This window comes from Amblyomma mixtum, chromosome 9 (genome assembly GCF_055824585.1).
Source record: "Amblyomma mixtum isolate Tamu chromosome 9, ASM5582458v1, whole genome shotgun sequence".
Lineage (NCBI taxonomy): Eukaryota > Metazoa > Arthropoda > Arachnida > Ixodida > Ixodidae > Amblyomma > Amblyomma mixtum.
The window spans coordinates 98,611,920-98,636,570 of NC_143020.1; the positions used below are offsets into that span (position 1 = coordinate 98,611,920).

The following is a 24,651-nucleotide window of genomic DNA, read 5'->3' on the forward strand; positions in this document are numbered from 1 at the left end:
ACTTGAGGAACAAAGCGTCAATGGAAAAGTTGTAGATCGCTTTGAGAAACAGCATACTGAGACATTTGAAGCGAAGTAATATTTACTTAAAGTACTTTTTTTACCGGCCTTTAACCATAATTCGCCCAATAAGAAAAAGCTTCCACATGACAACTGTGCCACTTCAACGTCCCAAGACGCGCCTTAAAGAATGAAATCCATTTTTTCTGAAGTCCTCTCCTCGATGAGACTTTGGGTGCACATTGGGACAGAGAAGTGAGCAGCAGCTGGTCACGTGACAACTTTCTTTTAAGGCCAATAAATCAAGCTACGTAACTTCGTAACTTCACGGAAACAGCCCTACTAGCGGTTTTTCGGGGTGATCTAAAACTTTTGCATTGACACTTTCTTCCTGAAGTTAATAATTAAAAAGTTAGCTAATTAAACTTAACTAATTAATGAACTTTGAAGAGAGAAAAAACTACTCAGGACTAGGCCACGCGGCTATGAACAACCCTGAGTTGGTTTCAATGGACTAGGACACTTCGCCTTTTTTAAAGTTTGGTTACATTTAGCTGGGACACCCGGCATATAAAGAGCATAAAGGTGCACTGAAGAGGAGTCTGAACTCGTCTTTTTGCCGCGGGAACTCAATCTACACGTTCCGAGCATTCTTAGAAACTTCGATTTATTGCCCTGTGTGGCCAATTTTCCTAATTAAATCAATTTAACGCCCGGCTCCCACCTTCTTTTTTTTTTAATTCTCCCTCGTACGGTGGGCGGAGTCGACCAACGCGGGGAGTGCCTTTCACCCAGTCCCGTGGCGGCTTGCCGCTCTGCCTTCGGCGGAGTAATACGTAGTAGTCCGTAGAAGCAAATAGTCCGCGCGTATTTTTATTTCTGCGGGCTTATTTTGCGGTTATATTACCTCCAAATGAAACTATTTATTCGCGGAGACCTAAAAAACAAAATGAAGCGAAAGCAAAGCCTCCACCGAGCTGGCTGAAAGGCACTCCCCGCGTTGGTCGACTCCGCCCACCGTACGAGGGAGAATTAAAAAAGAAAGACGGGAGCCGGGCGTTAATTCAATTTAATTAGGGAAATTGGCCACACAGGGCAATAAGTCGCAGTTTCTAAGAATGCTCGGAACGTGCAGATCGAGTTCCCGCGGCAAAAAGACGAGTTCAGATTCCTCTTCAGTGCACCTTTAAAGGAGTCAAGACACCTACCTTTTGGGTGTGTGTTTTCTTCTTTGCAACCATGTGTATTACCATACACGGTTCACCACGTGGTGTCCTCCCACGACTGCTAAATATAATAGAATTTCTTTCTCGTGCTGTTTAGGTTTCAACAGCCTAACGATGGCTGTGATGTCAAACAGAAGTTGCAGGTCACGTCAGGCATGGAAACCTGCAATATAATCGCCGCTTCTACACACGTTGCCATTCCGCCTCTTGAGGAAGGCTGGTTTCAGCACTGTAGTGAATTAAAAAGATTAAGCAGCGATTATATCGCTGTTTTTTCATGCCTCACGTAACCTATAGCCTCTCTGTGACGTCAGAGCCATCGTACGTCTCCAAATACCAAAACAGCATGAAAGAAAAATTTGATTGTAAATTATTTAGGGGTCATATGCGATTACTATATGGTGATTAATGCATAGTAATTCCTTCCTCGTCATTATAGAGCAGAAAGCATGCCGCAAAAATTAGGTGTCTATACTCCTTTAACTCGCAAGCCCTACAACAGTACTGGACGCTCTAGCGCCAAGCAGTAATTACCAAGCAGAACAAAGGACACTGACAAGTCTCACGGCAGTATTGAGACGAAAACCTTTAATGGCTCATACTGTCGTCCGTTAAAAAATAAAAGAAAACCAATGGCTGCTTCAGATAGAGGAGGAAAAAATTAACCTAAAGCCAAGTTTGATGATTGTAGATTAATTAGTCAAATAATTGGAGGCAAAAATGTCGAAATTGCGTCGAAATAGGGCGGATGTCTATACAGCCACGGTAATGATGTGACGTCACATGGACTGGAAGTCGTCACGGCATAGTGAGAATTTTCACAGAATGGTCGGATGAAACGTTGAATATATGTCAAATTAGATGGAAAAATGTGTAACTAAACGTAATTAACACTTAAGATCCCGAAATATGTATAATTTGGGCGTCGATATAGCCACAGGAACGGTGTGACGTCACATCCACCGGAAGTCGTCACGGCATAGTGTCCTCGGCTTTCGCCTCTCAAAACTTTAGTTACCAAAGTTACCTCGCAATTTGTTTGGCGGCCTGCGTTCAGCGCTGTGTTCGTCTGCTTCTTTGTGTCTTGTGCTTGTCTTTGTTCGTGCTGTTGTATACAATCTGGTTAAATCACGAAACACACCACGGTGGGAGATGGGGCGGTGGACAACACTGGTCGCACTCCGATGGCTCATCGCGCTTCGCACCGGCGATAGGCGGCGGGTACGGAGCACCGGACGCGCAGGCCATGCCGACTCTCGAGCGTCTCCGCCATACAAATTTGCAGACAGAACTACGTTTGGGGTGGGGTTGAGTAAACATAGAAGGCGTGTTCTCCGACTGCTGAAATGCGCCTTCACAAATCCCCTTGACAAGGCCACGGTACCGGGAGGAAAACACTACGTACCTCTCTGCTGCTGTGTCCGGCAGCGTTCCCTTACAAATTTTTCTAGGCAGTCTATAGACTACTATCTATAAAGTCTGTAGACTCTCTATAGACAAATCCTGGAGAACAGTCTATAGGCAATACACATGTTATAGAAGACAGTTTATAGATAATCTATAGATTTATGATCGTACACTTTTGGTAGACTTTTCTCTACAGATTATGAATTGACAAGAAGAAATATCTTAGCAAGGCAGTAGAGTCTATAAGAAGTCTGTAGACTGTCTATAGACAATTTTAATAAGGGCTTCTTTCCTGTTGCTTCTCGCGTGTGACCTCGCGTCGGAAAAAGGCTCTATTACAGCCCCTGTCAAAAGTGTACAGCGCAAGGGGTTTGCTTCTGAGCTGTTTAACGGTGCTCCCTATAGAGGTCGATCCGAAAGTCACAGGAAAGGCAAAAATTCAATAATTCGCGAGAACTAGAGACATTAGCACGATGCAGTTTTCGCAGAATTGCACGGCAGACGATAGACTTCTTTTCAATAAGAAGAAATTGTGTCGCCACTCTTGCGACAGACAGGTGCCGTTGTATCCCACTGCATAAATTACTGACGCAGTTGAAGCGCCACCTTTTGACAACAAATGTACCTGTGATGCTGCTAAAAAAAATATTTCGGTATTTAGAAAAAATAACTCCAACGTTTTCTTGCGAATTTCCTCCACAACCACGTCGCGCAGACCATGTCCACATTTGTAGATTTTTTAATTTTTATTTTCATGTCACTTTCAGAACCCCTTGTGCATGCACCGGGTATTGCAGCGAACACTTTCAAAAATTTTCAAAAATAGTTTTGAGATAAAAACATGGATTTTGCGGCATAGTATTACCAGTGTTGGCGGACACCGGAAAACAGGTGAATCGTTTTAAGTAGTACGCTGGTTAAGTAATTTTTAGTAATTAACTTTTTGACGAGTAGAGTTAGGCTCCTGGTGGCAATAAGAGCCATATCAGTTTTTAGAATTCCCATAACAAAATCACCCTTGGCGCTGTGGCAAGACAAAATTCGGCTTTTTCGACTAGTTACGTGCACTGGAGAGGTTGCTTTGCCTACATGCTTTCGATTTTCGCAAGATGCATTCAAATTTTGTCAAGCCACAGTGGCGACGGTAATCGCGTTTTAGAACTTCTAAAAACTAATATCACTATTATTAATGAGCGGCTACAAATCTCTAATTGCAACAAGGCGCCTAACTCTACTAGTTAAAAAGTTAATTATTAAAAATTAGTTAACGAGCTTACTACTTAAGACGATTGACCGGTTTTCTGTTGTACGCAAATACAGATAATTCTATGCCGCAAAATCTATGTTTTTATCTCAAAACGCCTATGTTTGAAAATTTTTCAAAGTTATCGCTGAAACACCCGGTATAAAGTTGTAGCATTACCTCAGCACTTACACGTTCCGAAAACGTGTCAGTTTATGGAGAGAATACCAGTAGTCCATTGCCATCTTCGGTGTTGTCCCCCACTTCAAAAACGGAATGAAGAGCTTCAATGAGTCAATTTATTGAGATACGTCAAAACAGCATTGCTACAAAAATAGCGCATATTTGGTTGCGCCACAAAAAACACTTCATGCAGGTACCTGTCTCCGCTATTCGACACGAAGTCGCGGCCTCACTGTGCCGGTACTCTTCCAGATGACCATGACAGTCGGCGCTAGATTCAACACTCTCTCTTGCATTGCTTTTCACGCACTGAAAACAGGGTACCAGAGGTAGGGTTGATTAATCGTTCAGATTCTCACCGACGTTACCTCACCTGGAATGTTTGTCTGCGTTCGCCGCTGTTAGATAGTTTAGGTTATCTATATATTTCAGACTGCTTCGTCATCTGTAAGTCTTCCATGAGCTCTGTACACGTAGTCATCTAGGCACCTCCCAACATTTCTTGCGCGACATCGCTGCCTGTATGGAGAGCTTCTTCCCTTCCACAGTTCTCCGCGCCTTGAATTTGCTCTCTATCTCGCAAACGGCTTCAGCATGTATTTAAAAAAAGTAAATCGAAAAAAAAAAACAACTGAAGCATGGTATCAAACCCAGACAAACGAATATAGACGAATACGTTTCGTTTCCCTCCAAACACACTCAAATAAGTGCCCCTAATCAAAATTGTATGCAGGCTGTCTATAGACTTCGTACAGACTGTATTGCCTTCATATAGAATTTCGTTTTGTCTATTCATAGCCTATAAACTGTCTGTAGAAAAAAAGTGAAAAAAGTGTATGGCCATAAATCTATAGATTCTCCATAGTCTGCCTAAAGATGTGTATTTCAAGTAGACTAGTCTGTAAAATTTTTCTAAATAAAGTGCATAGACTTTATGAACAAAAGTGCATGGACAGTTTATAGACTATTTAAAGAAATTGTAAGACGAAAGCCTTTAATGGTTCATACTGTCGTCGGTTTACAAAGAGTGTCACACGTGTTTAACTCGGGAACTAGAAAAGTATAAGAAAACCAATGGTTGCTGCAGATAGAGGAGGAAAAACTGAACCTAAAAGCCACGTTTGATGACAGTAGATGAATTAGTTAATTATAGACATCAATGTCGAAATTGCGTCGAAATAGCGCGGACGTCGATATAGCCATGAGAACGGTGTGACGTCACATCCACCGGAAGTCGTCACGGCATAGCGAAAATTGTCCCAGAATGGTCAGAAAAACGTCGGATTTGTGTCAAATTAGATGGCAAAATGTGTATTTAAGCGTAATTAACACTTAAGATCCCCGAAAGATTTATAATCTGGGTATAGATATAGCCGCGGGAACGGTGTGACGTCGCATCCACCGGAAGTCGTCATAGCATAGTGTCCTCGGTTTTCGCCTCTCAACGTTTGAATTGCCAAAATGTCCTCGCAATTTTTTTTGTAAGGGATGCATACTCTCGGATTAGTGTGATCTTGCTTCTTGTACGTCCCAAGTGTCAGTACTTATATTCACTTATATTCAGTACTTATAGTCAGTACGTGCCATGCATATGCTAGCAACCAGCTTAGCGCCAGCAGTTCGGGTGCTGTAGTGGCGCGACTTCTACCCGTATCGCGCAATCAAAAGTTCTCATGCATCGCTCAATGCTTCGTGAGGCTAAATTCTAGGTGAGGGCGCCAGCCAGAACTGTTTGTCGTAGCCAAAAGTTGAGTAGCAGCACGTCGGTTGAGACAGTCGACTCTGGTCCACAATCTCCTTGATGGCCGCCATGGTACCACCGATGATCACCAGCACGCCAACGCAAACAGTCAGCGACCCAAAGAGAAGCTTCCTGCATATAAAGGCACATCTGTGTTTATATCATGAACACATGAAGCGAGAACAGAAGATTTAAACGCAGTGCGAAATCAGTGCGCGTTACAAACCCCCGGGGGGTCGAAATTACTCCGGCGACCTCCACTACGGCACCTCTTTCTCTATTCTTTCACTCCCACCTTCCTCCCTTCCCTTACGGCGCGGTTCCGGTGTCCACCGAGATATGTGAGACAGATACTGCGCCATTTCGGTTCCCCAGAGACCAATTTATCATTCTTTGGAGGATAAATTCTAGAGGCCCGTGTACTGTGCGATGTCAGTGCACGTTAAAGAACCCCAAGTGGTCGAAATTTCCGGAGCCCTTCACTACGGCGTCTCTCATAGCCTTAGTCGCGTTGGGACGTTAAACCCCATAAACCAAACCAAACCATTATTACTATAACAAAACGATGCAAAGACTGAACTTGAGAGAAATTCCCTTGTCCACTGAACACTTTTGCACATGCACGTCTGGTCATTCGAGGCGAGCCCGATGTGCGAGTCACTGGTAGAGCTTAACAAGTTCACTGCGCCACGTGTCATCGGTGGGTCACATTGTGTAATCATGCTGTGGGTCACGAATACTGAGGAGCGCATAAAAGAAGTGGGAAAACTGAGGTTTTTCAAATAGCCTACGAAAAACACACATGCTAGGTTCTTATTCCAATCTATTGTCGGTTCCAATAAGTTGGCTAACGCAGGAGCCTCACTACGGGTCATGCCACAGCCATGAGAATTTAAGGGTGACCCACCGGTCAGACATGACGCAGGAGTTAAGGCTCTGAAGATCACTGCCGCAGCTAACATGATAAGGCCTGCTATAAAAGCTCCGCTTCAAGGTAAAAAACAAACACAGCTGATTGATTATTTTTGGCAAAGCCATATGTCCAGCGTTTCCCGTTCCAAACTCTTCGTCCTTGTGTTCTTACAGGCAATAAACAATTTTTGTGATTATATTTGGTTCCGCAGGCCTACAGTTCGAAAGTTCGTCAAATGAGTTGAATTGATGTTATTTCTCTTTCACATATGAAAGAGGGAACTATGACAAAAGGCAGTTAGGCCTAACGAGGGTACAGTTCCCTATTACAGTCTACAGCAGTGCGCAACACAAAAAACAAATCTTCACAGGGCGTTATAGTAACGACATAATTAAAAAAAAGATTATTGCAGCAGAGAAATTACATGTATGAACATGAAGTGCATTATGCATTCAAAGCAAACTGCAAACATGGCACAAAACGCCAAAAAAAAATATCATACAATCAACTTGAATTGATAAAGAAACATGCATCCGCTAAAGATAAAACAAAAAAGGTAATTTTTTTGAGCCAGTTCATCTCATTACAGTGACACTTAATATATCCCAGGTGTTTCAGGGAAGACTTAAAAATTTTCGAAATAGGCTTTCTGGGGTAAAAATGTGGCTTTTGCGGCGTAGTATTACCATTTTGGCAGACACCGACCAACCGGTGAATCATCTTAAGTAGCAAGCTGGTTAGCTAATTTTTAATAACTACCTTTTTAATTTTACAGAGTTAGGCGCCTAGTTTCAATTAGAGATTTGTAGCTGGCCGTTAGTAATAGCCGTATCTATATTTAGAATCTCAAAAACGCCATCACCCTTGGCGCTGTGGCTCCACAAAATTTGGCTTTTTTTGACTAACTACATGCACAGTAAAGGTTGCTTTGCCTGCATGCTTTTATGAAAGCGCATGTGTTTTGTCACGATGTTGCCAAATTATGTCCAGCCACAGCGCCGAAGATAATCGTGTTTTCGAAATTATAAAAACTGTTACTAGCGACCTGCTGCAGATCTTTAATTGCAAGTAGGAACTCTACGAGTTAAAAATTTTATCATTAAAATTAGTTAACCAGCTTAGTACCTAACACGATTCACCGGCTTTCCGGTGTCCGCCATCCCTGGTAGTACTATGCCTCAAAAGCCATATTTTACCACCAAAAGCTTTTTCTTTTTAATTTTTGAAATTCTTCCCTGAAGAACCTGGTACACCTGGGGACATTGACACGTATCGCTAGGGTCCAACTTTCTTAGCAAAAAGAAGCCATACTCATCGAAAATGGAGCCTTTATAAGCTAGAGAAGACCAACGATATGAAAAGGTGGGCGAGTTGGTCTGACATATCTAGTGCAGCAGCGCAACGGCACAGGGCCAAAGGGTCTATGAAAGGGACGAACACAGCGCTGAATGAATAGATAGAGCCACTTGTACAAGAAATAAAGTTGTACAACATGAACTGGTGGGCGAGTTGGTCTCACATATCTAGCGAAGCAGCGCTACGGCACAGGGCCAAAGGGAAGAAAGGGACGAACACAGCGCTGTGTTCGTCCCTTTCTTCCCTTTGGCCCTGTGCCGTTGAGCTGCTTCACTAGATATACCAACGATATGCCGGTGTCGCCATCACCGGCCGATTTCGCAAGTAAAATGCGTACATCGACAATTACTTTTCGGCGTGGATCGCAGATGCTAGGCTACACCACCATCCATATTAAAACGGTGACAATCGATCCTTTTCGGTAATGACGGCACGAGTTTCAATCCCTGCGGGAAGATTTTTACTTCCAATATTTCGCCGATAAATGCGTCTTTTGGCTGATAAACAAACGTTAGCGCGCACAGAAAGAGCCGGGGGAGAAATTGGCAGTGACTTAGCTCAGCCAGGCCAGGGTATACGTAGCGAAAGCATTTTCGCCTACTGACATTCCGGTAGCGACACGCCGTCGTTGTTGTTCAGCAACTTGGCGGCGTATCTTCGCGAGACGTTCCTCTCGTTCTTCGGGCGTCTCGGCCGCCCGCTTAGCCTTTCTCGCCCCGTTTTTACGCGGCGCGGAATCTGTGCGCGATCCGCCACCAGCGCCATCTGCTGGGCCAACGCCGTACATTGCGAGAGTGGTTTTCAGTGGGTGCCGAATGATGGCGCTTCTGGTACACGCCAAGCACGGCGGAAATTAACCGGAAACGGAGGAAATTTGGTACTCGCTTGATTGCGACATCTGCAATTAACATGCTCATAATTACTCATGTAGGCCTTAATACATATCTTGAGGATATGTTTTTAAGAGCAATGCATTCACTAGACGCGTCTTTATTCGCCTTGAAACATCGATGAATAAAAAAAGAAGTGTCGCGGCCAGTGGCAGCTTCACCGTCTCGAACGCTGGCGGCCCAGGTTTGATTCCCACCTAGACCGAAATTTTCTTTTTCTTATGATTGACAGTCCGAGCGGCGTCATGGTTGCCATGGTAACGGCGCATGCACACCAGTGGCCTTTGGCAGGCACCGCGAAATGCGCTTCTGCTATCCTAATGTAGCTTTCGCTACAAGTTACTCTGCAGACGCCATACGACTGCCACCAGCGCCACCCAGCTGGGTTAACTGTCTTAGGCTGTCCCGTCTTTTTGAAAAACATCGGTTACATCTAGCTGGGACACCCTGCATATCGTTACGACCCCCCTCCCCCCCTTTGTATCGCCATTTTTGTCTGTTCAACCAAAAAAATAGAGAGAAAAGAGTCCAAGACTCAGGTGGAGCGTACATTTTGTGATGCATCAGTGATTCCTGGCAAAGCTTGAAGAAGAAGATTGGCGGCAGCACAAACACCAGGGGACACAGGGTCAGTGCACCGACAAGGGCCATCAGGGGGCCCAAATAGGGCACGCCCAGGGCCAACAGACCTGCCGGCAGCGTCACTGAAGCGCTGATCAGGAAACGTCGCCCTTGCACACCTGAAAACGAACGTCATTTGTAGCCTGAAAACCACTGTAAGACGTCACATAGCATTAAAAACAAAGCGGTATAAAGGTAGGCGACGCTTTTCATTTAAATGAATTTTCCGACATTTTTCTGGGTTCAAATCAAACACTACAAACGACTCTCTTGTGGAACCGTATGCTCTACAAGGCGAAAATGGGCTTATGAAATTTTATATATCTTTCTCCAGCAATCTCTTTAACAAGCCTTCTCATAAGATGATGCCGATAAGGAATTACGTGTTGCGCCTGACTTGTGCCGCACACTTTGCATACACACGGGCAACAGATACGGATGCCATATCGCGTTATCCATATCATGCGTAAATTTTACGGCGACAGTACGGAAACCGTATGGAATCCATTCTAAAATATATAAGCGTACGGATATTTCGGAGGATGCCAACCCGTGGCCCTGAAAAACAGTTGCGCTGTCGAAAGATCCTGAATGCACACTCACGCTGGCCATTTTCCTGCGGGCTGTCATACTCGTCGAGAATTACGTTGACGATGCTGTACGCCTGTTCAGTGCATATGATGACGAGGACGTCGGCGGCCAGCCGAAGATTGTTGGCGGCGGCGGTCAGGGAGAGTACAACGTTTCCGTTGAGGTAGTCACCGAAGACTACGTAGCCCATCGTTCCCACCAGCAGGCAGGCAAGTGTGTTTCCTATTCAGGGAAATCAAAATTTATGACTTAAACGTCACCTTAAAGATTATGCTCTGTGATATTTTCACTTACACAAGAATTATTGGTACGCCCATCTTTATCAAAAACAATATCTGTTCGCTTATTAGTCAGGAATTAACAGCAGCGGTGGCATAGTAGTTTGATCCTCCGCCTGTTACGCGGGAGGTGCGGGGTTCCACCCCCAGTGCCACCGGTTTCCCACTGGTAGTACAGGGAGTACAAGCTTTCCCCTAACCTGGTGCTAATCATTTTCGGGTAAAATGCTGGTCTTTGACCTCACCTTATGTATACGAAAAACACCTTGTGCATTAGCGCCCACTGGTCCCAGCAGCCCTTGTACAACCAAAATTGAATTTCATCATCATCATTTATTAACCTTTAAGGGTCCCGTTCGGACATTACATAAGGGGATTGCATTATTACATTATTACGTTGCATTACATTAATACATTAAGGGGGGATTACATTAAAGGGATTACATTATCACCATCATCTGTTATTCAGGAATCAAAAGACTTTTCTGGGTGCGGCAAAGTCGTTTAAATACATAAGGGCCAGTTTCCGGCAAACGGAAGCATGCATGCGGAAGATTTCTGCAACGAAAAATTATCTGCTGGATGTAAACACGGAGTTATAGGAAATTATGCTCATAAGAAACTTCCTTTACAGTGTATTTCGACTATGACGTGAAAATGTTTTTTCAGGTAGTTCGGTAAAGGCTTTTGTAGCGTAGAACTGCGTAACACGACGAGAGAATAATTGCAGCTAATTAAGCAATTAAAAAATTCATTTTAAGCCTATGCCGACCCCCAAGTGCAAATGTGTTGCCAGGCGGTGCTTTTAAAGCCAGTAAAACGTAATACGAAGGAAGCCATCATCATGTTCTTGCTACCCCATTACATGTGTTCCGTCCGTGAAATACCTTGGCATTTACATTGACAGTGATTTATCCTGGAACACGCACATGGCACACCTCAGTAAGAAGCTCAGAGGCGTCGCATGCTTGCTCTATGCTCTAAGGGCCTACCTGCCATTTGCCATAAGACGTTTAATTGCACAGTCTTTGGGGTATTCTCTGCTGAGATATGGCATGTGCTGTTTCTTCAACTGTTCTGCAACATGGAAAAATAGGATAAGCCGTATTCTCAAGAATATGGCTAAGAGTGTCATCTATTCAATACCCCATAAACAGCAAAGTGTATTCCTTTCTTCAGGTCTGTCTTCCTTTGACATTGTGTTCAAACAAGTCACTGTACTCAGATATTTCTGGAACTCTGAATTTCGGTTCCACAACGTTAAACCAATCCCATTAAGAAAAGTTTCTCGATATATTGTCCCTGCAGTGCGAACTCATTTTGGTATGTCTATGAGGTCATATTATATCCCATGTATATTCAATGAGATGCCTGATAATGTTTTCAACTTGAACACTCGCAGACAGTTACGTGATGCTATTGCCGAGCTTGAACAGCTCTAGTGCATATGTTTTAATGTACACAAAACAAAGAATTGATTTGGTAACACAGGTTGTTGCTGCTGCCGGACGGCGCCCTACAAGCCCAATTGAGGCTTTGGCGCGTCCGCGTCTTGTATTGTTTCTTTGGTGTGAATAAAGTATTTATTATTATTATTATTATCATCATCAGTCTGACTACACCTACTGCAGAGCAAAGGCCTCTCCCATGTCTCTCCAATTAACCATGTCCTTTGCGAAGGAAGCCATTCTCTACTTAATTATGGGCTTCAACGAAGCTGCGGAGATACCGCCAAGACCCAAGATAGGCTGCAAGTGTCTCTGATCATACAATACCAAAAACACTAGCTCAGCCAGCTACCGCTGACCACCCGCATGACTACGGGCGCCATCGCCATTTATTTTTGTAGCGAAAGCTACATTGGCCACTAACTTGCGATTTCGCTGTGGCGGTGATCCGAGGACGCAGAGACCGACCTTGAGCCGTTGCTTAGCAACCGCCGCAGTTGGCGGACGCCGCGCCATCTGGCATGACGTCACACAGCGCGCCTCGTCACAGAGCCGCCGCCGCCGTTTGGTATGACGTCACACCGCTTGCCTCGTCGTTGCGCTTGCTTTCGATACGTATATCCTGGCATAGGCGAGCTAAGATACTGCCAATTTTTTTTTGCTAATTCTTTACTGGACAGACACTGGCTTCGTTATCACAGTCAAGCAGTGCTTCTTCAAGGCGAAAGCTTCTGTTAATCACCTGGTATATCAGCTCAATCACCTGGTATATCCAAAAATAATTGGTACTTCAATTCCTAATAATCATAATTCAACAATCCTAGATGAGTTGATTACTTGATAGTTTACTTCGTTAATCGAGTAATTACTTTAAAAGAGTAGAAACCTGGGCTAGTTGGTTCATACTTCTTGGTGGGAACAGCCGAAATAACAAAAAGCGCGGGTTTTCCAATAAAATTTTAGTTGACAGTCAGCTTCGTCTACGTTCTGTGTGTTCCTGTCTGTGTCTGCGTTTTGTTATTTCGGCTGTTCCCACCAAGAAGTAATTACTTGATGCGAATTAATTTATTTTCCATAATTAGGCAACTGACGACGTGTGCGGTCAAGTAAAAAGAATGACTATGTGTTCCTGCACCCACCTGCAATACCATGGCCGGCCGCTTTGCTGAATTTCGCTGCCACCTTCATGTCGCGACGAATGCTCGTGAAGCCGTAAACGCCTCCGTAGATAAATGCCAGGACTCCCAGGCTCTCAAGCAAAGCTCGCCAGTGGGAACTTGGCACCCCACTGATGAATTTCAAGCCAGCTAGGTGACCATGGGCCCGGGCATATCTGATCCTTTCAATCAAGTAGTCGAAGATCCCGCGGTTGCGGCTCTCCGGGATTCCAACCAGCAGAACCGACAGCAGCGCTACTGAGAAGGGCAGGATGCAGATTGCGCACCTGTCGCAAAAAGGATCAAGGCGTAGATAAATATTATACTTTCGACTCTTTTAAGATATGTGCTACACTTCGTCATGCGCAAGTTCTTGTCTGGGTGGACTACTAATAATACAGAATTCCTCCCACAAATTTCTCTGGGCACTGCATCCATATATCTGTTTTCAGTTAGTTGGTCTGGCAACCGCTGGATTCTTGCCTGATTTGCCAACCACATTCATTCGAGTAAGTAAAATTCAACACAGAGTTGCTAGTTTACTTTCTTAGTTTCCAATAGGGATTGAAACTTCCTTGGAGATCTTCTGGACATCATTTAGAACGTTCATGGGACGTGCTGGAGGTAGAGCCCTCGCCTAGGTTTCGGGAGTTCCTGGGTTCGGCTCACGCATCCGGCCGGATAACCACCAGTTTCTTCAAATGGGTACAAGTTTCAGCCTCATTAGCTCATGTTATTGATTTCTAGCTAGTGCAGGTACAGCGAGGTGATGAAGTGTTTAGGCAATTTAGAGTTTGTCTAAAATAGCAATAGCGTTTAAATAGGCAAATAAGAATATGATTGCGCTGCGCTGCTTTCTATAGCAGCCTAAAGGACGTAATATAGTATCTCTCTCTTTTCTAACTAGTTTGTTATCTTCCGCCGTTTATTAGTCTGTTACTTCGTATATGTAGTCTAATTATTTGCACGAGTGAATGTGCGAAGCGAAGGCAAGGAAGTTGATTTCGTTTATTAGCGCTCGGATTTCTATGCATTCACAGCGCTTTCGACGCGCTGTCCTTGACCTATCGCCTCTAGCACTCTGCAGATCACAACATGCTCATCCTGAGAGGTCGGCCTGGGGTCTTTCACACCCTTCGTGATTTGATCTCCAATACCTTTATTTGGCTTCGACTCTCAGTGAACCATTAAGTCCTCCGGCTACCATTACTAGCTTCGTGCGTGGCTTCATTTCCTCAATTTCTGTATCGCCTTCTGCATTACATACTTCTGTATCCGGCCCGCAAAAGTGCCCACTTGTATTCTTCTGTCGTGCCTTATCTCCTAGGAGATGAATGCACCTGTTGATATCTAATCACCAGCAAATAAAGCCTAGGCTTCGTTTATCTTATCTGCCTCAACTGTCGTCTCTGCAGTCCTTGACAAGTGTTTTGTCCTTGCTAATGCCTCTGCGTAGCTTTTACCCTCCGCATTCGCTTTCTCCTGCTCGTTGTGGCAAGGCGACATTTTTTTTTTGTTGCTAGCTCCCACGACTTCACCGTCCTTGATATGACTATTGACACTTGCTTGCCAACTTTCTGTCACTCGCAACTTATCCTCCAATATCTTTATCATCCCAGGCCACCGTCTGAGTAACGCCATCTGCCGAAAATAGCGGGAAACGAGAAAACTACCTAGCTGCCCGGCCGACCTTCGACCCGTTACCTGTAATATACTTCCACCGTGGTATGAACCCGTGATCATTGGGACGTTCAATGTACATCCTTTGTCAAAAATAATGATCCCAATGGGTTTGCTTCTAAGCCATGTAGTGGTGTTCTCGTAGCCCATGTAAAGGCCTTCAGCACGGTTTTCTCTTTTAAGACATTTGTAACACTGGTGATACAAAAAGAGTTACGGCCTTACAAAAATTTGTTTGGACAGTCTACCGACTGTCTACAGGCTTCTGTTTATGAAACCTACAGACTCTCTATACATGATTTTAGTTTCGATACCTGGGCGCAGCCATGTTTGTTTCACTCGAGCGCCGCCTACCGCCGACGCCATCGTGGGCTGATAATTTGCAGCCCGTGGGCGGCAGCCGAAGCAGCGTGCGATCTCTGAAAGTGTCATTCGCCCGTTTTATTCCTGCCAAGCCTAGAAATTATGGGTGGGCGTTCGCCTCGTGTCCATCCTCGTGTGTGCTATGCCATTAGCTCCTGCAATAACCAACTGGGAGCAAGAAGCCATTCCTCAACGCAGCGAACGATCAGCATCGGTGAGTGCCATGCTCGCAGTTCACGCGTGTAGTTTTTGTCGCCGGTTGCCTGTAGGGCAAATGCGGCACGGTGTTCCATGTTAGAAAAACGAAAGCAAAATGTGTTGAAACACAAGTTCGCGGAGAGCAATGAATATCTAGTTTTTCGTGGAGCGCAGTTTTTCATGAACGCTTTCGCTGCCTGCTTGGACATGGCGAGTGTGACAGTTTAGATGCTGAGCTTGCGACAGAGTACCCCGTTTACAAACTGAACATTTTGGAAACAGTGAGTACATGACTGAAACGAATCCACTTCTGATGATTCGAATGTTTGTTTGCGGAGATACGCGCGATGAAATTGAAATTCGGCCCCTCCTGCCGCTTGCGTAGGGCTGTTCGTACTACGAGCGATACAAGCCAGTTGACTGAAAGCAATTCGCATTCTCGCCTCCTCCGCTCCCGCCAGTACTCACTGGTGCACAAATACCAGAAAATGTGCAATTACACGATCTAATAAGTTGGTACGCTAATGGAACGCTATTACCACTTACTGACAGGCAGAATCGCCGCACCTGTGTTGAGAATTCCAATCTCAATCGGGTAGGGGCACTGCTCAAGTCTCTGCGTTTGTTGTATCTCTGGCACGGTTATGCATAGTGTGGCTTTTTTTTTTACAGTGCATTCGATGCGATTTCAGTCGAATAATTTATTCCAATGCATGGCAGAGTTTACCGTCCTGTGCATGCCGTGTATTTTTTCATCTTACGTTGCCATGGCTGCATTTTCCTCACTTTGCAGTTGGGTAAAAGTTCATGTCGCCGCTTCTATTCATGCTATGCTGTGCAAATTAAATTAGTATTTTTGCACTAACGACATGTTTATTTTTTTCCAGGTGGCGATCCCCACACCCTCCCGATATTGACGATCATGTGGGGCGGCGAAACGAAGTTGTGGCCAAATTTGTGAAGTCCTCACACAGTGTACTGCTGAATTAAAAGAGCTCTGCCAAGGCCGTCCAAATACTTGATCTAAAATTATGCACAGGATATAATTTGGTAACCCACGCGCTGCGCTTCATTCCGCGCCCGATATTAGGCACAGGCAGTGGAAGGACACAGGACGAGAACGGAGAGTAGACACACACGGCGCAGATGTAGGAGGCTGAGCGGGCACGGCAAATGCACACGGCGATGTCCTTGCGCTGTTTTTATTCCAAGATGCTTAACCAACTCGCCCAAACTGCCATTTTACTACAGGCAGTGGGTTTGGTTCTATCTGCATTTCGTTCACAAAGTGCACTAACGTTTTAGCTTTTTGTTGGCGCAAGTATATTTTGTTCCACAACTACGCCCACTGCCAATGCAACTCGGGACCGGCGGAAAAGCGGTGAAGAAATAGACACCGCAGACGCGCTGGAACCTTTCCTTCGCATAACATGCTGCCCGTACATACTGGAGGTGTTTTTTTTTCTACTTTCGTTGAGAAATGACGCAACCGGCAATAAAACAATGATGTCTAGAGGACGTTGGCGTTCTGTACAACATTGCTGCTTTCGTTGTACAGACGCAAACACGCGCTTGACCGGTGGCTAAGCGGCCGGACGACGCTACGCTCGCCGGATTATCAGCCCAGGGAGGACGGCAACAGTGGGGTGTCGCGCAGCGCACGTGTTTGAGAGTATTTCTTCCTCTCCTGCCCGCTCCTCGTAAAATGGTGTATAGACAAATCTTAGAGAACAGTCTACAGGTAATACAAATGCCATATACAGTCTATATACGATCTATTGATTTATGGACATGCACTCTTAGTAGACTTTTGTCTATAGGCAGTCTAAAGACTATAAATAGACCAAAAGAAATGTCTATAGGAAGGCCATAGAACCTTTAAGAAGTCTATAGACTGTCTATAGGCCATATTTATAAGGGCTCAGCGAGACGAAGCAGCAAAATCCGTCTGGTATACTTTGGCAAAGGCTGTACACGGCAAACCCAGCTTTCTCCAGCTCCTTCCCTTCCCCTTCCTTTATCTTGCCCTCCCTATATTATAGGCTGCCAACTGGCCTATGCTTCAGCATTCTGTCTTTCTTGTCTGTCGCTCTGTATCGCTTAGGAGCACTATGGTAAAGTGTGACGTAACACGTCGTCTCACCAGTATCGCAAGTGTCGACCAAAGGGTCGCGTGTAGGCTCCAAACGCAGCTGCGATGGTAGCGACGGAGCCGCAGAATATGATGTCCCGGAAGTGGTAAGGGTAGTAAAGGTGGAAGGCTCTCTGGATGAAAGCATTCACCCAGTCCGTTACGCACTCGGCCATGAGGATTATGAGGACAGCCTCGACGCCCACGGCGCAGAGGAACCGCAAGATGCACACGACATTCCTGCAGAGGGAACACGGGTGTACATGACCGCGGTGCAGATTTTTCAACCGTGTTCACGTGTTAAAAATGGCGCCGACTTTCCGCCGTTCGCCAAGATTGATAAAAACAACAGCTGCTGCGTGGCTGTTACCCTCTCACGTTCCCATGTAGAACCCTTCCCCACCCCCCCACCCCAACCGAGAGGCATGGGAGACTGCCCTCCTCAACTGCTCCACACTGGAGTCCCAAAGGGCTCTAGTAAAGCGGGCGCGAGACGGGGCCTCGTCGTGCGGTGTCCCGGACTAAGGATACCGACCATGCAGCAGGGTTTTCTGACCCTCAAACTCTCGTTGACTATTAAAGTTTTTCACCACCACCTGCAAACACCTCAACTTATACTTCCGGTTATCCTGTACATCTCATAATCAAAACACGCGTGGAGATGACCACAGTGCAGATTTGAGAACCGTGTTCACATGTTAAAAATGGCGCCGACTTTCCGCCGTTCTTCAAGGTTGATAAAAGACAAAAAGCTGCGTGGCTGTAACCCACTCAGACTCACGTGTGCAACCTCTGCAAACACCTCAACTTGTACTTCCGGTTATCCTGTACATCTCATAATCAAAACACGCGTGGATATGACCACAGTGCAGATTTATGAACCGTGTTCACATGTTAAAAATGGCGCCGACTTTCCGCCGTTCTCCAAGGTTGATAAAAGACAAAAAGCTGCGTGGCTGTAACCCACTTAGACTCACGTGTGCAACCCCTACAAACTCCTCAACTTGTACCTCCGGTTATCCTGTAAACCTCATAACCAAAGTCGGCATAATTTCAAGAGCACCCAGTTTCCCTCTTTACGACCCTTGCTGTCTGCTTCAGGTGTGTGGAGAATGTGACAGTCTTGAGCAACGACAAACTACGACGTCAATGACTTTCATTCAGAATATCGTGAAGAAAATCTCTTAAAACCTTTAAAGCGATCAGAGTAAAACACTTCCAAATTCCCCCCCCCCCCCCCGCCCCCCCCCCCCCCCCCCCTTCACCCGGCGGAACTATAAGAGCATCGATTTCCAAGCACACCCGGTCAAGGTGTCCAAGAAGGCATCACAATTAAAAGAGCGCCTAAGCCTCTGCCCGCATGTCCGCTGGTTGATACTCGGAGGAAGAGTTTATGAACGCATTTCTTTATACATTTCGCAAGATTGCACTATAACAATCAATATCAGTAATTAATGAACACTCGTGTGTTAACTGCTGGTAAACTGAATACTAAGAGCCAGAAAAAAACAACAGAGACTCAAAGTAACTTTTGGCCGGAAGGAAATACCACATGATATCAACAAAACAAGCCGGTTATTTAACCCTTGTAAATGACTGCCCAAATAAAAAATTGATGGCTAGGCTTGGTAAAGTTCCTCGCTTTGTTCTTCAGTTGTTGTAGAACGTTGTCGCCGAGCCGCATATTGAGCACGCCGCTTAGCCAGACGTTCATCCCGCTCTTCATCGGTCTCTGTGGCACGCTGAAGCTTTCGCTTCTCGTTCAAATCAGCCCTGCTTCTAGGCGGCATCCCAACACCTGGCCGCCTCGTAAGTGCCCGGAGAGCGAGGCAAGTTCAGCTTTATACCGCTGCTGTAGCGTCACCTGGTCAGCTGCAGCGCCTCTGATGTGGAGCCTCCACCGCCGCGGCCAACCGCGCGAGCCGGCAGCCCATCTCTCCTCTGATGTGACGTCATGTTGTCACGTGGTCAGCCGCCGCGCCTCTGATGTGGAGCCTGACCGCGCGAGCCGGCAGCCCATCTCTCCTCTGCTGTGACGTCATGTTGTCACGTGGTGTCACGTGGTCACGCTAAAGGTCAATGGTAGCTCCACCGCCGCGCTCGACGGGCTGTAGTGTAGCTCTAGTAATATGCTTCGCATAAAAAAATAATAACCGAACAGTTCAACATCTATTTATGTTGGATTGGGCTGAAACTAATAATATAGGTGTAAATTCTTCAACCCGGGGGGAGGGGGATAAAATGTTTTTTCGCCTACTATAACAAGCGTGGGAAGCGATCGGCTGTACTTAAAATAAGTGCGCGTTGCTTGGTGCGTAATTAAAACAGCCTAAGCGCTTTTTTATGCCATTTTACCCACAAGGAGAGAGCCACGAATGTACACGTCCTCCTACCCGAAGGCTGGTCCCAGTGCTCTGGACGCAATATCCGGATACTGCCTGTACCAGTGGAACCGGCGGTACTCCTCGAAGCGTGATTCCAGAATTTCACAGCAAGACTTCAAAAACGTTGCGCTGAATGAAGCCAACATCGCGAATACCACGAACGCTGGGACGGCAATCCAGCCTGCGAAACAAAGATGGTATTGAAAGAAAAAAAAAAGGAGATTCAGCAGGGGTTTGTGGAGGAAGACATCACAATAAATCCTCGCTAAAAAAGGACACAACACATTTTTTCTTGCGGAAGTCGCTTGATGAAGACAGAAAAAAGGAGCGTGGCAGTCAGTGAATTTGGAGTTTACTAATGCAAGAGTGACTAAGGCTAAACAACCCAAAAATAACTTTACCCGGTTGCTCTTTACATAATATATGAATTGAGTAGGTAAATACACCGTAGTGGAGGGCTCTGGAACTTTCAGCCGCCTGAGGTTCTTTAACGTGCACTGACATCGCACTGCAAATTCGCCTCTAGCATTTTGCCTCCATCGAAATGCGACCACCGTGGCCGGGATCGATCCCGAGTCCTTCAGGTCGGCAACCGAACACCATTACCCCTGAGCCACCTCGGCGGCCACGTGAAACTGAGTTGGAGTCATGAGAAGAGGAGGAAGTAGAAGAGGAAAGGCAGGGAGGTTAACCTGAATAATAATCGGTTTGCTACCCTACACGGGGGGAAGGGGTTGAGGGGATAAAAAAATGAAAGAGAAAGGGGAGTAACAGAAATGAGAAATTCTGCATAATAAAAGCAATCGAGGGAGACAAAAAAGCCAGTGTGAAGAACTTATATAAAACAGTGGCATGCAAATGTGACTAAACTAAAAATTCGGTGTAGAGAGTGCGGTAAAAGCCGCCGCGGTGGCTCAGTGGTTATGGTGCTCGACTGTTGGCCCGAAAGACGCGGGTTCAATCCCGGCCGCAGCGGTTTAATTTCGATGGAGGCGAAATTCTAGAGGCCCTTGTACTGTGCGATGTCAGTGCACGTTAAAAAACTCCAGGTGGTCGAAATTTCCGGAGCCCTGCACTACGGCGTCCCTCATAGCCTGAGTAGTTTTGGGATTTTAAACCCCATAAACCAAACCAAACCAGAGTGCGGTAGAAAGAAACATTTAGGGACGTCATAAGTATGATCATAAATCTATCAATTGTCGATTGACTGCCTATAGACAAGCGTCATGTTTGTAAACAAAGGTGGCGTTGCGGTCGGCAGCGAGGCGGGGTGTAGGCAAAAACGTAGCATGCCTACACCGCGCCAAGCGATGCTGCCTTCGAAACCAACTCGCGTGCGCGCATATTTCAAAGCGTGCGCGTCGCTTGTGGTTAGAAACATTTCTGTTGGTGACCGGAGAGCAGCTCAGCACTTTTTCAACCTGTTCGCCAGACGGAATTATCTGGCGAAGCGCTGCATAGGCTTCCTTCTGCGCTCCCATGTTTGGCAGCAACGGCGCGGCTACGGCGGTGTTGACTTATTAAATGAAACCGAAAAAGCACGCAGTCAACATCTGGGGCGATACAGCATACCCGATCGCTAAGTGCAAGAAGAAGGACGACGGGATGCAAGACGCGAGGCAAGTTTTTCTTATGACGAACCTTTGTGATGTGCCTGCTCTCGTTCAGTCACTTCAGTGCGGAAAACGCCGAGCACTACTGGACACTGAAGCCATGCAGTTACTTTAAATGAGTCATGCAAATGCGATATTCACTGGTAATGTCTGAAAATATGCTTTTTTTATTCGCTTGGCTTTAAGAGAGGTGCACAGGCGAATGGATAGAAGTTTACCTCGAGCTGCAACGAAGTTACGTTTGCTCTGCAGAGCTAAATACTTTAAGTCATTCTGATTGCAGGCCTTATTCTGCTTGATAACTGGTTTTTGGTCTTGTATTTGCTGTTTTCGCCGGGTTCTGATTGACGAGTAATTGTATAATTCAGGTAAAATGTGAAATAACACTGCGTGATTTTGCCGATACCTTAGCGACGTTTAATCGTTCTCTAGGATAGGTGGTGAAAAAACGTACAAGTTGAAGCTCGTGGAAGCGAAAATAAAGAAAAAACTACGCGTCGTATATTCCTACTACCCGACTACAGTGCTGCTTCAAATGTCGCGCTTAGTGGCCCGATGAATGCTGAAGGCGACTGGCAGCAGCTGTTTTTTTATTTTTTTTTAGTGCGAAGAGATGCCCGGGACGTAGCGCGGGTGATTGTCGCCTGAAAACGGTCCCAGCTGCGTACAATTTACGCGTCACACCCACATGGAATGTCGAGTCCAGACTTCTCATAATGAGAGCCCGACAGAACGCGAACAAGCTACAGACGTTGACTCTTGCACTGTTCGCCGCGCGACTGAAGAGCAAACATGCTGATTAAGAGGCGCAAACTATCATATTTCGATGCAGAAATGCAATACTAGCCGCGCAGCCGATCCGTCGCCCAACATTTCCCGCTGCACGGCCGCTGCGCATCGCTTTGGTCCATATCTAAATGCGATGAACTTGTGGAAACTTGTGCCGCTGCATTTCTTCAGCATTGTGGTTCAATCATCCGCACATTGACTCGCCGGAATATTGCGAAATGCGTTCAAAAACGCGCAAGCGTGGCATACCCAAGGCACACGGTACCGCCTTTTGCCTACACCACGAAAGTCACTGCTGACTCCAGCGCCGCCGCATCTGCGTGACGTCACGGCCTGACGCTTGTCTATAGTATCTGTATCGTCTGTAAAGTAGTCTAAAAGATTTGTCTCTTGAAAGTCTATAGACTTTATAGATTGAAGTGTAAGAACGGTCTATAGACTGTCTACATAAATTTTTGTAAGGACAAATCACAAAAACTTTGATATCACTGCGGCGACCCGCACTGGAAGAATGCGAAAGCAAAACGTCCACATACTATATCGACGTCCGTGACTGTTCTGACGTCCATTGGCTGTATCGACATCCATGGCTATTTTGACGTCTAAGAGTATTTTGTCGCGTTTTTTCGCGTTTAATTACCTAATTATACCTCATCAACCAAATTTTTCGCAGGGCAACATTTTATCACTCAGTGTCGCAATCACACTTTCACACATGTACCTTCAGAGAACGTCGTAGTCGTGCGGACAAAAATTGCGGGCACGTTTTGATGAAACTTTTCGCTGATACTACATAGCCATATAATGTTTTCATGTTAATAAGCTACAACGCGCAATGACCACCACTGATGAAGCGATTGCACTCAGTCCTAGAGGGTGCACACGCACGTCACCTATTCGGCTGAAGACATATGGAGCTGCCACAAGTCCGACGCCGATGAGATTGGCTGCCAGAGCCGCTCCTGTCATGGTCACTCCCAGCATGGCGGACTTTGCCGGTAACTTTGGGTCTGTCTTCTTCCACTGCTGCTTGTAGATGCGCTTCGTTTTCTGCCACCAGGTGCCGCCACAATCGCAGTCAGCTGGCGCCGCGGTTGCCATGCCAACCATGGCCGGATGGGCGCCATTATGGTCCGCCGGTGCTTCGTAAGGGGCGATTCCGGGTACTGTGGTTGGGGTAAATTGAGTAATGGTAAGCGGAACGAAAATACGAGAGAATTAATCATCACAATCAGTCTAACTACGCCTCCCGCAGAAAGAAGGCCTAACCAAGCCCTGTGTTAGCTGCGGCCACCTTATCCCGGCAAATTTCATAATCTTATCTCCCCATCTGAATTTTGGCCGCCTCCTACTACGGTTCCCCACCTCAACCCAGTTCGTACACTTAAAAACCATCGGTTATTAATGCGAGACATTATTTGGTTACCTCGCCCTGTTTTCGCGATCTATGGAAGGCGCACGATGCGGCTGAACTCATCGGAGCGCATAAAGCATGTGTGTGCGCATGTGGCCGGTCGGATCACCGGCTCACCGAGCGGGCGAACGGTCAGTCTGTGCGCCGCCGCGTACCGATCCTGAAGAATAGTGTCAGATAAGATGGGCCCTTGCAAGTGACCGCCACCGACAGAGGTTAACTTCCTCGGAAGAAAACGTCAACGCCTACAACAGATGATGGTAACCTATGACGTCGCTTAGGCGATCATTAGCTGCACTGAGCAGAACCTCTAAACTTTCTGCTCTGTGCCCACAACTGGTGCGGTAACACACCTTAAGGTCGACGTCGGTGGACAAAAAAAAAACCCTCATGCAGCTACTCTTAAAGTGTTTGTACTCCGTTTCATACATCAGGCGCAGCGCTGTCAAAGCTAGCGCTCTTGTTTGCGCTGCCTTCATCCGCGATCAAGAAGTAGTGCGTTCCTTGTGGAGAGCAAAAACTAGTAAATGCTTTGCTTGCAGGCTTATTAGGGGAGACACTACAAGCGCTTGTAGTGCCTCCCCTCTTTTCTGTGTTTTCTGTCTATTCAGCGCTTGTAGTGTCTCCCCTCTTTTCTGTGTTTTCTGTCTAAGTTTGCGCTGTTTTTTCCACCATGAATTCACACCAACTAGCCCAAATGTCTGCTTTGCTACATTTGTCATGAGCCTCATCAAAGGCGCTCTTCGTGCTGACTGCACGCTTTTGCTTTCTCGTGTCTTAGACCACTCTGTCACAAAACTAGCGCGGAGTAACACGTCTCCCTTCATTTATTCCTGCGAACTATTTCTGTACCCTTCCCAGCGTCGCACCTGATGTATGAAACGTAGTATGATGATGATCATCATGTATGATGTACACCTCACAAAAAATGGCGTCATGTTTTCTAATCTTTCGTGTTATTTTCTTTATGGACAATGGCACGCTGCCTTATCTTTTTTAGAGACGAGTTCCTTTTTCGCAAGACG

At 46.0% G+C, this 24,651-nt stretch overlaps 1 protein-coding gene across 1 annotated transcript; it reads right to left on the bottom strand.

The window, feature by feature from the left end:
* Positions 1-5,757: 5,757 nt before the first annotated feature.
* Positions 5,758-23,372, bottom strand: LOC149330274 (uncharacterized). Its single transcript, XM_089559400.1, has 7 exons — positions 23,106-23,372; positions 19,820-19,991; positions 17,439-17,666; positions 13,037-13,341; positions 10,184-10,393; positions 9,510-9,699; positions 5,758-5,932 (listed from the first exon to the last, which is right to left on the bottom strand). The coding sequence occupies exons 1-7, from the start codon at positions 23,320-23,322 to the stop codon at positions 5,758-5,760; spliced, it is 1,497 nt and encodes a 498-aa protein (XP_089415526.1). The 5' UTR covers positions 23,323-23,372.
* Positions 23,373-24,651: the final 1,279 nt, after the last annotated feature.